We start from the raw sequence: 16,192 nt of genomic DNA on the forward strand, positions 1-16,192 counted from the left end.
CCGTCGAATCTCCTCTTGCATTTCTAGTGTGACCTGGTGATGAGTGTAAACTCTTAATATTTAATAGAAGGAGCTTTACGAAGTCACCCTGGCCCAATAATGGACTGCAGCTGGGTCAATGTGTTGTTGTTGCTGGGGCATGACCGTGGATGTGATGATAACTTTCAGGGAGACATTTCCTGTCAGGACTACATAAACAGCCGTCAGCCTTTGTGGTCAATCCTTCAGTGGCCGAGAACATTCTTTATCCCGACTCCCACACTGACCTTCAGTCGCAAAGAGGCTGCAGGAGCACGTCAGCTTATGAAATATTCCACTAAATACTGAGTCAGTGTGCTGGGTTTGTATGAGATCAGCGCGTTTCTGGAACAGCAGTTCACACTGATGCAGTGAAGGGAGGTGAAGCACATGTTTCAGTCAGATAATGAAGGAGTTCTCCTCTGAACAAGACTTATCTGAAAGATTCAGTCAGGAATGTGATGGGAAGCAGAGACCAGGGCAATGTTAGAAATCCTCAGTGCTGAACACATTCTCAGGCCCGGTTTATGCAACGTTATTAAGTGAAAACAATAAACTCTTGTTACATTTTGGGGTCTATTTACACAACGGTGCTCAGAGCCACTGAAAACGCAACTTCTTTAAAATGCTCTGACTTCGTCTCCGTGGAAACGGAGGAAAATTCAATGTTTCTGAAGCACATCTACACAGGTCGCAATAAAAAGACGACCAAGAAGGATTCCTTCAAAACAATGAACGCGATGTGAGCTCTTCTCTCTTGAATTTAACAGCTTCTCTAATAAAGTTCATTGCACCATCATCTGGATCGTATAGAGGAAGAACTTTGTTTTCCTTATACAGATATATATATATATATATATATATATATATATATATAGCTTAAACGTTTACAGCGTATTGTTCTCTGCGTGCATGCAAAGGTAGTTTTATCACAGAAAACAGCATCCACTAGTGGCAGAACATAAAATCTGCATCGTTTTCAGGATTTCTCAGTTATATTCAACAAAAATAGTTTCTATGGTGAACGTAAAGATTTTTATCAGCTTTATCAGTTTCCATCCTTCCAACCCCTAACATTGTTTTTAAGAAAGGCTGCAGACGTTTGGAGAGATGTGTGTGTGTGTGTGTGTGTGTGTGTGTGTGTGTGTGTGTGTGTGTGTGTGTGTGTGTGTGTGTGTGTGTGTGTGTGTGTGTGTGTGTGTGTGTGTGTGTGTGTGTGTGTGTGTGTGTGTACTCACGCAGAGCGTCCTTCCACATCGAGTTTGGTGGGGATGATTCCTTTCTTACTGAGAACAGCAGCTACCTTCTCCACCTCGCCGCGTTCCACCGCCTTCATCAGCCGGTCGTCATATTTGTTCCAGTCCGTATTCTGAACAGGAGGAGAGAGAACAGTCAGACTCTTTTATCGAAAACCACGTGGTCATCGGCAAACTATCAGTATCATAAGTAATATGAGCTAATTGAGACGCAATTATATCAAAACAATTTTGTGACGATTTACCAACCAAAATTCTGAAACCTATTTCGTCTTGCAATTCAGGACTGTGCCACAAAGTGGTGTACTTGAGTCACACTTCAGCTACGACAGCTGACATAACGATAGCTACAAGCTCCTGGCTGCAGGCTATCAAATGTGCAGATGTAAGCCACCAAATGTAACGACAATCAGAACAAACTCATGTGAAAGCATCCGTCTGCAGACACAGGTTTGAGCCCCGATGTGATCTCCTAAATCTGAATCTCTGCAACTACCAACCAGAAAGAGACAAAACTCTGGAAACTGAAAGCAGACGAAGATCAAAATGACCCTGAAGTGAGTCAACACTGCCGCCTACTGTTCAACCGTGCTATGACTTATCTCACATAAACAACTGCTTTTAAAATCAAACGAACAACATAAATATGTTCAGTTAGTCCATTTATGGCAAAAGGTTGTCCACACACACGATGTGCAAGTTGTTTGTCTGTTTCCACAATAAAAATAAACAAGAAAAGACGACAATGCCGAACTTGCCAAGAATGTGCTGTAGTGCAGTTTCACTAAATCCCCCTGTGAGTGATGGTTACAAAGCCTGGGAACATGTCAGTGTGCTGCTTTACACTGGAAACAGAGCTTCCACCGACACTCACTCAATCAGTTAGGAAATCACAGCAACAGTAGAAAACTCAATCAAATCAAAGGGCACAACTCGACATTCAAAAATAGACTTTTGCTTGTGGTGGAATTCAGTAATGACCAAAGTCGTTTCTGAAGCAATGCTTGACTGCAGCCGAGCGTCATGCACCCTGTGTGATGCTATCTGGGACCCGTGAGAACATGGAGTTACTGACACTGGATACCTACAAAGTGCATGGAGGTGCATTTCAGCCAGCGGCTCATCTTGGGTGAGTGGAGCTGGTCCTTGCACCGAGCTACTGAAAACGACGCCAGCGTTCCGGTTTACAAAAGCACAAAATTAGAGGAAAAAAGGCAAAAATGTATAAAAAAAAGAGCTCCTCGGCCTCTCGGTGCACTCAACCAGTGAGCACAGGGGGAAAAAAGGAGAGGACAGAGGTCCTGTTAGCGAGGCTCAGCCTCAGCAGCGTCCTTCAGCGGAGGCGGAGGAGGTTCTCAGCAGTCCTGAAGACTCATCGCTGCACAGCAGCTTGGTTGGTGGTTGAAGGGAGGAGGAGGAGGAGTGAAAGGAGAGAGGAACGGAGGTGGAGAAGCAGTCGGGCCAGCCCTGCCAGCACGGGGACCTGCCCTGGCCGGCAACTGCAACTCCTCCTCTGGGGTGAAGTCAGCTCAGCCTGGCTGCCTCCTGCCTCCCCCCGGGGGTCGCTCCCTCTAGTCTCCTTCAACCTTCTTCTTCACCCGGGCTTCTTATGGTTTGATCTTCTTGTTTTCTGCTCAGTTCTTCCTCTGCAACCTCCCTGCTGGTGGAAACTGAAGAGCTTCTGTATTGCTTCTCTATCAGTGGTCTCCGGCTTCTTCACCCCACCAAATGGCAAGGTCAGTCAGGCTCAGTGGGGTAAATATGTGAGCGCACCCGGGTTTAAAATATCCCCCCCTCCCCGGTAAACAGCGGCGGTGCAGACAGCCCTGCAGACTGGTTACCTCTTTATTTTTTGACCCTCCAACCTTTCTGTAGTGACTGATAGGAAGACGGGGGCTAAGAATACATTCTGCACATGCCTGCACGGTGAGTAATGGCTTTAATGTCTATCAGCGCTGCCAGCATGAAACAAGGCCAGCCAAAAAGACCTTGCTTACCCCCCCCACCTCCCTCCTCCAGAGTGCTCCATGCTTGCCTTCCTCTGAAAATATTAATGTCGGGGGGGGGGGGGGGGATCATGGTTTGCACATTTGAAGTGGTCCTGGCGCTGACCCTCACAGGACACCACTGAGCTGCTGTTAACCCGTCCATCTGAAGAGGGTGGTGTGGTAACAGAACCCTCCGATCTGCACAGCAGCACGCTCACATGTCCCGTTTACAACTCCAACACTGCTGATATCGCAACAGAAACACGAGATCATCGATAAGTTTGATGATAACATGTCATTTTAAACAGGCTTCTCTCTTCTTCTTTTTTTTCTAATTGCAAATTCTCCAAAGAGTGTAAAAAAATCCTCACAGTGGTTAACAGAACAAAGACTTTAGGAAAGACTCTGTCAGCATGTTGCCACGGCAACAAAGGGGAGTTTTTCTGGGTCCAGACTGAAAAGTTAGCAGGTCTTATATTGGGGGGGGGGTCTTTGATTCGTGAATCAGAGAACAAACAAACCACATGCGGTGTTCCTCAAGGTTCTGATCTTGGCCTGAAAATGTTCAGAGGTCAATTTTTTGAAGCAAAGGCCTGGAAGATGAGAATGTCTAACCATTTAGTGTGATTGATATATTTCAGTATGCTCCAGTTTCCTCCCACAGTCCAAAAACAAGTAATGTGAGGTTAATTTGGAACACTAAATTGCCCCTCGGAGAAAATGTGAGTGTGTGTGGTTTGTCTGTCTCTGTGTGTTTGTCCAGTGATGGACTGGAGACCTGCCCGGTGTGCATCCTGCCCTCGTCTATACTGCTATACTGTCTGGACTGCTGATACAATTCTTTCATTTACTAAATAAAAGTCAGGCTCATTTTTCAAAATGAGAGAAAATAAATCAAATGTGAAAACTGGGAATGTTGAAATACAGTGCCTGAGATCAGAACAATAAAATGTATTTTTAACAGATAATAAAATAAATCTAAACGTGTGTTAACTTCTGGAGAAAGACTCACTTCCTCCCTCAGTGAGGAAGCTGAGCTCTTCCTTGTCCTGATAAGATAATCAACCTGTAATTAAAGGAGTCAGGACCTTTTTCAAACACAGCTGGAGGTGCTCAGTGGTAATTCTGGAACCATATTTTGTTTTGATTATGCTCATTGTGGAACAAGCTGCCTCTGTGTTACGTACAGCGCTACTTTCCTCACACCTAGAAAAGTGTCTCAGGGACATTTGGAGCCAGAAAATGGAAGCAACAGTTTTTACAAACTGCTCTTTCAGGGACACATCTGCTTGGAGATCCACCATTAGCACCTAGAGAGACTCAGCATTTAACCATTTAAAGTTCTGTGTGACTTCCTGTGAGAATCTCCGGACATCTGTGATGAGAAATGAATCTGAATGAATATGGTGAGCTGTAGTACAAAGCTGAAGCTGTCGAAACGATTGTTGAAGTTCTGCTTAAGACACATCTGAATGTGCACGTTTGGACTGGTCACACTGGACTCCCAGACGACTGATATTGTGCGATCTCACGGCGTCTGTGTCCCGACCCGCACCGTGGTCCGCCATGTGGTGACCCCTGTTCCAGATGATGGTGTAGTAAATGTACACTTTATTAAAGCAGCATTGTTAAATTCAAGAGTGAGGAGCACACATGAACAGAATGATTTACTATGACACGCGCAGTAGCAGCATTTCAGAAGACTTACATTTTCCCTCATTTCCATGAAGACGGTGCATTTTCAAAAAGTTTCACCTTGAGAGCCACTTTTAAAAAAGTTACGTTTTCAGTGACTCCGAGCACTGCTGACGTGTAAACGGACCCTTAAAACGCTAGAAACGTTTTCTGTTTTCACATGAAAACGTTGTTGTATAAACGGGGCCTCAGGGGAAAAAAAAACCCAAAACCCGGTTTGCACATTAATTAGTAGAAACACATCGAGTTAAAAACGCCACAGAGGCAGAAATCCACTGAAAGAGAGAAGCCGCTTAATTTGCACACCGCCCCGGCTCCTGCATGGCTCCTGTTTCAGCCTGCTGCCAGACTGGCGTTAACAGAGCAACACTGATATCCACAAACATGCAAAAAGACCTTCTCCACATGACATGTCATGTCACATGAAGAAGTAGGTGTCAACTTACGAAAGCTGCTCGGTCCAGCATGGAGACAAAGGCGCCAAAATGGCAGCTCGCCATTAAATACATGGGTCACGTAAATATCTCCCAGGGGTGTGCTGCTGTGTGTATTTGTCGGGGAATCTGTTTATGCACGAGTTAAGAATAGGGCTGTTAGCATGCAGGAGCTGGTTCACTCAGTCAATTTAGACCATTTCTGATTGAAACCAATGGAGCGTTCTCATTTAGCCTTAGAAGACAAATGATCCAAACTCATATCGTAACTGTTCTGCATCTTTAACACCAAGAAATGATAACATGTCGGCATCTCGGCGCACATAGTGATGTGAGTGTGTCTCTAGGTTAATTTAATATGCTGGAACTGCACACTGCAGAGAGTTTATTCTCTGGAGTTTATAAAGATTATTAAACTGATCATCTAAACAGCATCATGTGATCAGATTATGAGAATTGGATCAATGCACTTGGGTTTTTACCTCATAACTCCATGTCTGTGGGCATGTATACCTGATTATCTGATCCGTCTTTAGATCTCAACGTGCAGAATATTTGTCGGAAACGTACGATAAACAAGAAGTGCAGCAGCGGAAAGTCGACTATGACACTTCTGGAGACAAGAGGAGATGCAGTTCAATGAAAACCCTCAACACAGCTAATGCTAATGCTAAAAGTAACGCAAAGACGTTAGAAAGAAGTTATGTTATCGCAACATAAAAAAGAGCAAATGCCACGGACAGCAGTGGTATGTCAAGAAAAAGCGTCTTCTGAAGACAAGAAGAAAACAGGTGCTAATGCTAACATTAAGATTGTTGCGTTGAAAAAGAACAACCGGTGACATCGTAACATGATAGGAGACATAAAAGAAGAAATGCTACATAGAGCAGCGAAAAGTCTACCGAGAGCCACTTATGGACTGAAGAGTATTTCAAATTCAACGCAAACCCTCAACACATCTAACGCTAAAGCTCATGCTTAGACTGTAGCATTATAAAAAAAGGAGTTACATCATCACAACGCGACAGAAGACAAAGGATAACAAACGAGACATGCAGCAGCACAAACTCGACAAAAAGTTACTTCTGACATAATGAGGACAATGATGCTAATGCTAAAGCTAATGCTAAGACTGTTGCAATATAAAAACAGGAGTTACATCATCACAACGCGACAGAAGGATAACAAATGAGACATGCGGCAGGGCAAAGTTACTTCTGACGTAAAGAAGACAAAGACGGCAATGCTAAAGCGAATGCTCAAGCTTACACAAAGATGGCCACGTTCGACAAGATCTTAAAAAAAGAAAAAAGAAAATCGGGTAATAACTTGAGGATTTCTTTTTTGAGAAGCATAATTGTTCCTTGATTATTCCTCAATAATGATACTTGTGATTGCGTACTTTCCTGCACTCTAACAGACATAGTGTTTGACAACAAATGACTTGTACCGTTTCTACTGTGTCCCCCCCTGACCCCTCAGGATTCAGACTGCTACCTGTCCACACTGCTCATTCTGAGTATCTCAGGTTTTCCATCCGTCGCTACAGACTGTAACCGTGTCCAACACCTCGGTTCAGACTCAGCGGGATCTCTCGTGTCCTTGCAGATGAAATCACCAGCAGGAAATATTCATGCGCTCACCCAATAACATACCAAAGCAAAGAGCACAACATAAAGTTCCACGCCAGTCGTGTCAGCTGATAGTTGTGTTAGCGATGTGGTTTCATTTGATGGTGCTCGTCCTGATGATGGGAGACAGGAGACGGGCATCAAGTCAGGAAATGTCCACCTTTGACATTTAGTGGACCAGGCGTAGATGTAATCGGACGTGTAGTGACTTTACTGTGAGATTTTAGTCCTTTGCTTTAAAAGTTTTATGAATTACCCAAAACATGACAGAAGTACGTGAAACCTTCAGCTCCTGGTACCAGAGACCTTTAGCTCCAGGTACGTGAAACCTTCTAATCCAGGTACGTGAAACCTTCAGCTCCTGGTACCAGAGACCTTTAGCTCCAGGTACTGGAAATCTTTAACTCCGGGTAGCTGCAACCTCTAGCTATAGGGAGCTGAAATCTTTAGCTCCAGGTACCAGAGAGCTTTAGCTCCACGTACATGAAACCTTCTAATCCAGGTACGTGAAACCTTTAGCTCCAGGTACCAGAGAGCTTTAGCTCCAGGTACGTGAAACCTTCTAATCCAGGTGCGTGCGACCTTTAGCTCCAGGTACCAGAGAGCTTTAGCTCCAGGTACATAAAACTTTTAGCTCTAGGTATGTGAAACCTTCAGCTCCTGGTACCAGAGACCTTTAGCTCCAGGTATGTGAAACTTTTAGCTCCAGGTACTGGAAATCATTAACTCCGGGTAGCTGCAACCTCTAGCTATAGGGAGCTGAAATCTTTAGCTCCAGGTACCAGAGAGCTTTAGCTCCACGTACATGAAACCTTCTAATCCAGGTACGTGAAACCTTTAGCTCCAGGTACCAGAGAGCTTTAGCTCCAGGTACGTGAAACCTTCTAATCCAGGTACCAGAGACCTTTAGCTTTGGCTATCTCAAACCTTTCGGTCCAGGTAGCCTCAACCTTTAGCTTTAGGAAACCTTTAGCTCCAGGTACTTCTATACGAGGAACTACAAAGATTCCTGTGCCTAACGCTGCCTGTGTTTTCAGTTCTGAATGAAGTATTACAATCAGACCTACGAGGAAAGGAAAAGAAATGAAAAGAGACGCGTTCAGAAGATTGAGGTTGTCAGAGCAGGAAAACATTGTAAACAAGTAGGAACCAAATTTAAAAAAAAAAACACTTCTGGCTAGGTTCGAGACCACCTCTGCAGAGAAAACACTGCAACGTGGGAATATACATCCACTCCAGCAGGGGTGACATAAAGAAGATGAAAGTCATATAACAACAACACAATCAACGCAAGAATAAACTAAGTACATTTCTGTGGATGCAACGAGCTGCAAGTTGTAGTTACATGTGATACCAGTGATCTCTTTATGATCCCATAACAAAACTAAAACTGGTTTTACAGAAAAGTTTCATGTACAAAGGCAACCATAACATTATGAGGTGGTGGGAGAAGGGAGTTTCTTTCTTTCTTTTTTATTCTTTATCTCAGCTCCAAACACGACTGTCTCAGCAATTAGAATCTAAAAACAGATACGCTACGTGGAATCAGAAACACATCATTAGGAGGGTGCAGCAGAACTGTGAAACAGACGTTAAGCCACAGAGACACTGAGAAGAGATCTATTGATGGACAGCACACAGGGTTGCAACACAGATCCACAGAACTACAAATAATGGAATATATATATATAATATATTCTGTTTATATCCTCCTTTTAGGACCAGAACAAATGGTAGAGACGTCCGTGAGAACGCTGTCATTATGAGACTGTCCTAATAAAAGCAGGCGGGACAATTATTATTTACAGGTTACAAAGATGACTCGGAGCGTCCAGCCACACTAAATATAGTGCAGAGTGCTCCGGTCAGCATGTTAACGTGCTGATGTTTAGCAGCTAGAATGTTTAGTCTGCACTCTTTATCAAGGTGCTAAAAGTCCAGCGAGAAGAGTCAATATTTAATGCAAGATTACACTTTAAATCACTTGAGAGCCTACAGAGTCTCAGGACTGGTACAGTGGAAGTGAGCTTACAATATGTATTAAAATTCACCTGAAAATGAGAGAAAAAGAATGTGTCACTAACTAAAAATGTATCCTGCACAAACATATTAGCTCCTATTTGATGATGAGACTTACTTTATCGAACAAAGTTGACTGTGCTGGATTTTCAGCGTTCACGTCTACGCGTACCGTAGACCAAGGTAAATCAGGGATATTTCATGAGTACAAGTACTCTGTGCAGGATCAGACCAAATACTGGTATTGATATCGATGCATTCCTACTCAAGAACATTCTCACATGTTAACCGGACATTGTTCTCCTCCATGGGATGTTCTGGATGTAGGTGAGAGTGGTGTCGAGTGTTTGGCCTCAGTGTAACTTTTCTTAGAGGTAACACGGGGCGCAACTACGAAAGAAATATTGAGAACCAAAGTATCTCGTCCAAAAACTGTGACTTCCATGTTTCTATTAAGTTTAGATCTCAGATTTATTACAATGTGCTGTTTTCTCTTGGTATTTTCCGTTTGCACACCAGATGAAAGAATTACTGAAACGAGTCTGAACAAACCCCGGCTGTCTCAGAGGCGACGACCACTCACCACTCGCACCAAATCTTAACACCTCATTCCAGAAACTGAATCATCTGCTTCTATTTTTAACCGTTTATGCCCGGAGATACCTGTTGGCGACATCGGGATAGCGCCGTGAATGCCTCAGTGACATCTTGATTCATTGGGGCAGTTCACCAAGGAAGGTAAAAGCCAGACCTCCAGCTACTCATGGAAACATCAAGAACAAGCTCCAAAAGCAGAAAGTAGGCTACAAGCATCTCAACGAATCATGAGAGTCACAGAAAGAACAAACACACAATGCTGAGCGGTGATCCATGAATAGGTGACATTAAAAAAAAATGTACATCTTCAATCATTAATCTCTAAAATAACCAGGCTCGACGCAGCCACCACCTTTTCCTCATGAGCAAGAATTCTCAGGGAACATGCGTTTGTGGTAGCAGGTTTACACCAATCTACTCTGTGGCCATAGACCTGTGTGTGAAGTGTGCAACTGTCTGGGCATGTCGAGCGGCACTGAAACCCCCCCACACCCCTTCTCGGGGGGGTGGGGTGAGGAAAGAGACGGAACAGGTGAGATAAACTAATGTGGAGAGGTGTCGAGAGGCGTGAGAGTGACAGGGTACAGCATGCTTCCAGTGTATCTGTCGTGATGGCTCAGGTAGGTTCACGCTCTGCTGGATCAGATGGCTCGGACCAGGTGGGGGGGGGGGGGGGGGGGGGGGGGGGGGGCTCAGAGAGCAGTCTTTGAGGGTGACAAAATCTCAAAAAGAGGCATACACCCCCTCTGCTGGTGATCAGAAGAATGACATCTGAAACAGTTTGTAGCCAGCACAGAGAAGAGGGTGACCAGTAGAGACCATCTGAAGCAAGTGGATCTCTGCCCGCTGAATTGAATAGAGGATCCCGACTAACTACAGGAACTAGGTTTTGAATCCCTCCCCATAATCTCTATATATCTGCATGTCCTCTTATTTTCTCTCCTTCCATTCCCCAACCCACACCGGAACAGCAGAAAGTCTCCACCTTGGATTCTCATTCTGCAGTGAGTCTCCACCTCCGAGTCTGGTTCTGCAGGTTTCTTCATTCTAAAAGAGTTTTTCCTTTTCGCCGTCTCCTCTGCTTGCTCATGTTAAATTAATTTTTCTCTGTAAAAATTCCTGGAAATGATTGTGTTGTATTTGATGCTATAGAAAGAGTCAATTCTACCTCTCCTAACCCTTCCAAATGTTCTCTAGCGCCCCCAAGTTGAGGTCCACCCTTTGAACACCACTGCTTTACCCAATTTCGAACATGGAATTACTGCCCAGCAAATACGATCAACATGAAGATAAAGACAAGTTTGATCAAAAAACTGCTTGATTATTATCATTTATGATGTAAGAGTTCAGCTTCAATAGACAACATCGGACAAAAAAAGTCAAACTTGATCACAAAACTAGTAGTTATCATGTAATTTGGTTCAAACGTTACAATCACATACTTAAGTCGTTCCTGTGTCAGTACATGTAACACACTTCCAAAGTACACCGAGAGTGAAAGAAGCTCCTCGGCGCATTGCATAACAATGCTCCGTTTGAATCAGGACACACCTAAATTATTAAAACAGCAGCCAACTGTTCTTTTGTCTTTTGTCTTGCATAAGAATCACAGAGTCCGGTTTACAGAGGATCAGATCTGAAGAAGTAAATATCTGTGGACGCTACTGCAAGATCAATAACTTTACAGGTCCATCTAAATAAAATCGGAAAATTTATTAATAAACTAAAAATTATTCTATGATTTTGGATCATGGATTTAAAAAAAAAAAAAAAAAAAAAAAAGAAAAAACATCTGACTTTATAGAATAATCTATAATTTAGAGACGACGTTTTGGACTTTTTTGAGTAAAAAGAGGTTTGAAATCTTTCAGTTTGTGTGCAAAAAATCTGGAAACACATGAAGTGAAGTGAAAATGCCTTGTTTTTGTCGTTTCAAAAATGTTCTGCGTTTACACGGCAATGTTTTGAAAAGAACATCCATTTCCACAGAAACCGCAGAAACGCTGAAAAACAGGGTCGTTAACGTGCCAGACCAAGAGTTAGCAATTTTTGTAATGAAACCCCACACACACACATGCACACAGAAAACAACACGATGTGAACATTAACAATGTTCGTAAACAGACACTTGTTATTATGGTGAATATCAACCAAATCTACCAAGTCCCAGGAGAATCTGGACTGGGAGTCATGACATGACAAACATTGTTGTTATTGTCCATCTGAGCATGTGCAGAACAACTATTTCCTCTGGCCGTGGAGCCCATGCATAGTGGCAGCGTTTCCACAATCTACACCGAGAGAAGCCCGAAGCCTTTTCAACGGACACCGAGTCAGATCATTGTCCAAAACTGCCACCTTGGGAGTCGCTTTCAAAACGTTGTTTTCAGTGACTCCGTGCACCGTTGTTACGTAAACTGACCCCTAAAACCCTACGAAGGTTTTCCATTTTCACTTGAGGACGCTATTGTGGGAAAAATGACATTTCAGATGTGTCAGAAGGCGATTTCCTTAAACGGCTGATAAAAAGAGTTCTGTTAACAAAGTGAGCCAGTTTACAGCACAATAAACACTTGTGCTTTTTCCTGGTGACTCTCCCTCGTGTTGAACTTACACCCAGAATGTGGAGCACTCCCTCCAGCTGTTGGCTCTCGCCTCTCTGAATGACCTCTGAACCCCAACCATTCCTCCTCACTTCCGAGACCCGCTGCCAGGGCAGGAGATCAGCCCTCCAGCTGCCCAGACTCAGTGAACTTTGCCCCGCCAACCGCCCAGTGGAGACATTCTTCACCAGATCTCAAAAAACACAGAGTGTAAACTCTGTGAGACGCTCGTCATAAAAAACTATAAAGTCTTTTATGAGTTCCAGGAAACACAACTTCGCTATCAGTCACTGAGAGGCTGTCTTATAAAAACTGAACCCAGAACAAAATATATTTCATTCTCATTTCAACTGGCTTCATCCAAGATCAATATGTTAATTGAGGTTTCATCGCCGTGGAATATAAACAAAACCACCTATATTCAATTTGACAAACTCAAGGTAGAAACATGGTGCCACGTCTTCAAGTGAAAACTCTAAACTTTCATTGCGTAATTATTGGATGTCCATTTTCACGACAAAGGAATCCCAAGGTGGAATTTTTTAAACTCTCCAACTCGTGTCTCTGTGGAAAACGTGGAGGAAAACGCTTTTCTCAAACGCTGCTCCTGCTCATGCGCACCACAGCAATAATAAATAGTTCTTCTACACATGCTGAGAAGATAGACAATTTAAGAAAATGTTTCCCTCCAGAGTGTCATGAGTCCTAGTTTATATTCTCCTGGGACTTGGTAGTTTGATAGTTGACAGTCACTGTAATAACAATCCAATTTGTTCGTCTGTCCATCCAAATATCTGTGTACTCGCCATTGTTAATGTCTATGGCATACTGTTCTCTGCGCGTGTGTGGTTTTAGCATGTAAACAAACAACAGCACCCACTAGTGGCCCAACATGCGAGGTACATCCTTTCACATGTTTCTGCCATTGCCGTGAAAATGCAAAACATTTCTGAAACAAAAACGATGCGTTTCCACTTGAAATGCTGTTGTGTAAACGGGAAGAAGGAAAATGGAAATGTTCATTTGTCCATTCATTCTCAGGGGGACCTTGTGCTTCGTGCCAGTATTGAATTGTTAGCATGTTAGCAAACTCTGGTTAAACTATTGAACAAGTTCCATCTGGGATTAATAAATGATTTCTATTCTATTCTATTTGCAGCAGTTCTCCAGTGACTCCAGTTTCACTCATTAAAGGTTTAAAAGCAGGGATGTCAAACATGTTTTCGTTCGGAGGCCACAAGCATTACAACTTCATCGTGTGTGGGCGGGACTGGTAAAATAATGCCAGAAGGACCTTCAAATATAAACTTTAAAGTTTTTTGCTTTTTTTGTTCTGTTGTGCAGACTATATATGATGAAAATATCTACAGTTTTGCAAAACCAAACAATTAAGGAAAATGACTAGAATCTCAACATAAAGACGATTTCAATGCAAAATCTAGTGAAATGTTCAAGAACTATGTATAGCTGTTGTATTTATATGTGTTTTTACAACCTCACCCTGACCGTATGGCTTTCAGGTGAGTTTGATAGTGATGAGGGAGCTATAAACTCTGATAAATCTGGAAGGTTTTCTTAAAACGCGTAAATTAGTCACTGGGGAACATCAAAGATTACGGCCTATTTACCAATGAGACGCGCCGCGGATGACAACAGGCTTTCAGTTTATTTCCTCTTCCTGAAAGTCTTGGCTCCAAAAAAACCCCCCCTGAAGCCATTTCAAAATAACTAAATTCCGGAGGAATGTAGAGAAAACATTCCTGAGATATTTCAGCTTTTTAAATGAGGTCGAGTTGCTCATTTCCTGAAGGACGTCAGCACCTTCTTTTTCACAGCCATTATTAGAAGAACAATGTTCTCCGGCAGCGGCAGCAGCAGCAGCACTGAAAGATGCAGGCTTTAGGTGTGTTATTCCAACCTGTGTAATGATGTGAAGCCGTAGGGCGATGAAATAATTTTCATTCCTCTCCTGAGGTCATACACACTGCAATCAGCTCGCCTGCTGATTTTCTTTAAAGTACCAAATAAAATGGACCTTGTCATTTCGTCCTCTCTTTGGGGGGGGAGCAGTTGCGTACGGGAGGCAGCGTGACGATTGAAGCGTGTTGTTTTGATCCCTCCTCGGGAGATTGACGAGGCGCCGTTTCGGGTTGAAACCACAGGGGGTCTCGTCCTGAATGCCTGTATATGGTGAAGTGAGGAACTCTGAAGGCATGCTGCTTCTTGGGCACGAATGCCGGTGTTGACGCGGCATTTACAAGTCAACACTGACACAGGACGAGGAATTCGACCGGAGAATTAGTCAAATACGCTTCATTTCACAAGAAACACTAAAGCTTTACAAGAATCAGGCTTCAATTGGCCAAGTCGTGACAAATCACCCAGGCTGCAAGATTGCACCATTTCTATAGCTACTATCAAGGCTGAGGGAGGTTACACAACACACTCAAACTCACTGAAACTCTGAAAAACACTCAACCGCGGCTAAGTCTTAAGTGTAATCACCTCTGGAGAGCAAACTGCAGCATCAAATGGACATATTGCGGATAATAAAAACAGCTCTGCAGTGAAGCGGGGAAAACATGGGGCGGGTACAGACACAGAACAAGCTGTTACTTGCCATTCTTTACCATGAGCAGGCGCCGACTGTCACGTATTCCTGGAAACGACTGCGAGAACTCTATATTCATTATTTTGCGGATTGCAACAAAAGCAGCAGAGAAACAATCATCCAAGCCGAATGAGAACACGTCAACTACATCGGTTGCAACTGTTTTTTAAAGCCGACCAAAACACAGGAAATATAATTTACTCAGAGGAAGATGTTTTCTCAGCTTGTTTTCTTAACTTATATTGTCAAAGTTTCATAAAACATGAGAACAAATAGATGTAAGAAGAGTAGACCATTATGTTCAGGCTGCCAGCAACTGGAAGTAATGTGAAGATACCGCAGTATGGAGATGGTGGAAACATTCCTCAGAGGTTTTGGTCCATATTGTCAGGAATGATTGGCTGAACATCCATGAACATGTCCTGTCCATCCCAGAGGACTGCTCTATTGAACTGAGATACGTTGACTGAGGAAGATTACAATGGGACTCCTGCAGGTCTCCGTTGGAAATTATGCAGACGGTTTTCTCGCTTGTTTTTAGAGGAACTATGAAAAAAAGTCTTTTAAAAAATTACTTAGTGACTTGGAGACAGACTCGTCTGCCTGCAGATTTTAATGTGTTGACATTTTTCTTATATGTTTTATGTGCTTGTTTTGTCTGGAACCTTAATGTACTGCTGCTCGTCTTGGCCAGGACACAAAAGATTTTTTTATCTCAACGAGGTTTTTTCTGGTAAAATAACGGTTAAATAATATGAATTAAAAAAAAAAAAAAGGCAAAATAAAGCCACCTTTACACAACTTTTTCAAGTTGTGCTTTGGGGGTCTGTTTTCACGACAGCGGTGCTCGGTGCCACTGAAAACACAACTTCATGGAAACGGCTCCCAAGGAAGAAATTCTTGAAAATGTCCCGACTCCATCTCCATGGAAACGAGGAAAACGCAACATTTTCTGAAATGCTGCCACCGCGCACCACGACGGTAGTAAGTACTTCTTCTGCTCAAACACAACTTTCTGAAAATGCTCCGGCCTCGTCTGTGTGTCAACGACACAAGAGCCGCTACTTCGCATGTAGTAAGTAGTTCTTCTGCACATGCTCAGTAGATGGACAATAACAACAACGTCGGCCTCCAGTGTCGTTTTAGAGCTCTTATAGTTTTATAGTTGACAGTCACCGTAGTAACAATCCAGCTTGTCCATACGAATGTCGGTATTCTCCCGTAATCAATGTTCAAGGCAGAGTCTCTCTACACATGTGGGTAGTTTCACTACAAAAACAAACAACGGGACCATTTTATGCACTGGCATGCGAACGACATCGATTTCAACGTGTCTGGCG

At 43.2% G+C, this 16,192-nt stretch overlaps 1 protein-coding gene across 2 annotated transcripts in view; it reads right to left on the reverse strand.

Moving 5' to 3' along the window:
- The window catches only part of uacab (uveal autoantigen with coiled-coil domains and ankyrin repeats b), a 50,029-nt gene that overhangs the window by 22,001 nt on the left and 11,836 nt on the right, over window positions 1-16,192 (reverse strand). Inside the window, exons 1-2 of one of the 2 annotated variants that reach the window (XM_080490456.1) lie at window positions 2,363-3,031; window positions 1,257-1,387 (exon numbers count right to left, since the gene is read on the reverse strand). In XM_080490456.1, the coding sequence (XP_080346582.1) occupies window positions 1,257-1,387; window positions 2,363-2,398 (167 nt within the window). In that variant the 5' untranslated portion in view covers window positions 2,399-3,031. Of the gene's footprint in view, window positions 1-1,256; window positions 1,388-2,362; window positions 3,032-16,192 lie in introns of those variants that run through there. The other variant, XM_080490455.1, reaches the window with a different exon arrangement.

This window comes from Lipophrys pholis (genome assembly GCF_963383615.2).
Source record: "Lipophrys pholis genome assembly, chromosome: 2".
NCBI classification, from domain to species: Eukaryota; Metazoa; Chordata; class Actinopteri; order Blenniiformes; family Blenniidae; genus Lipophrys; species Lipophrys pholis.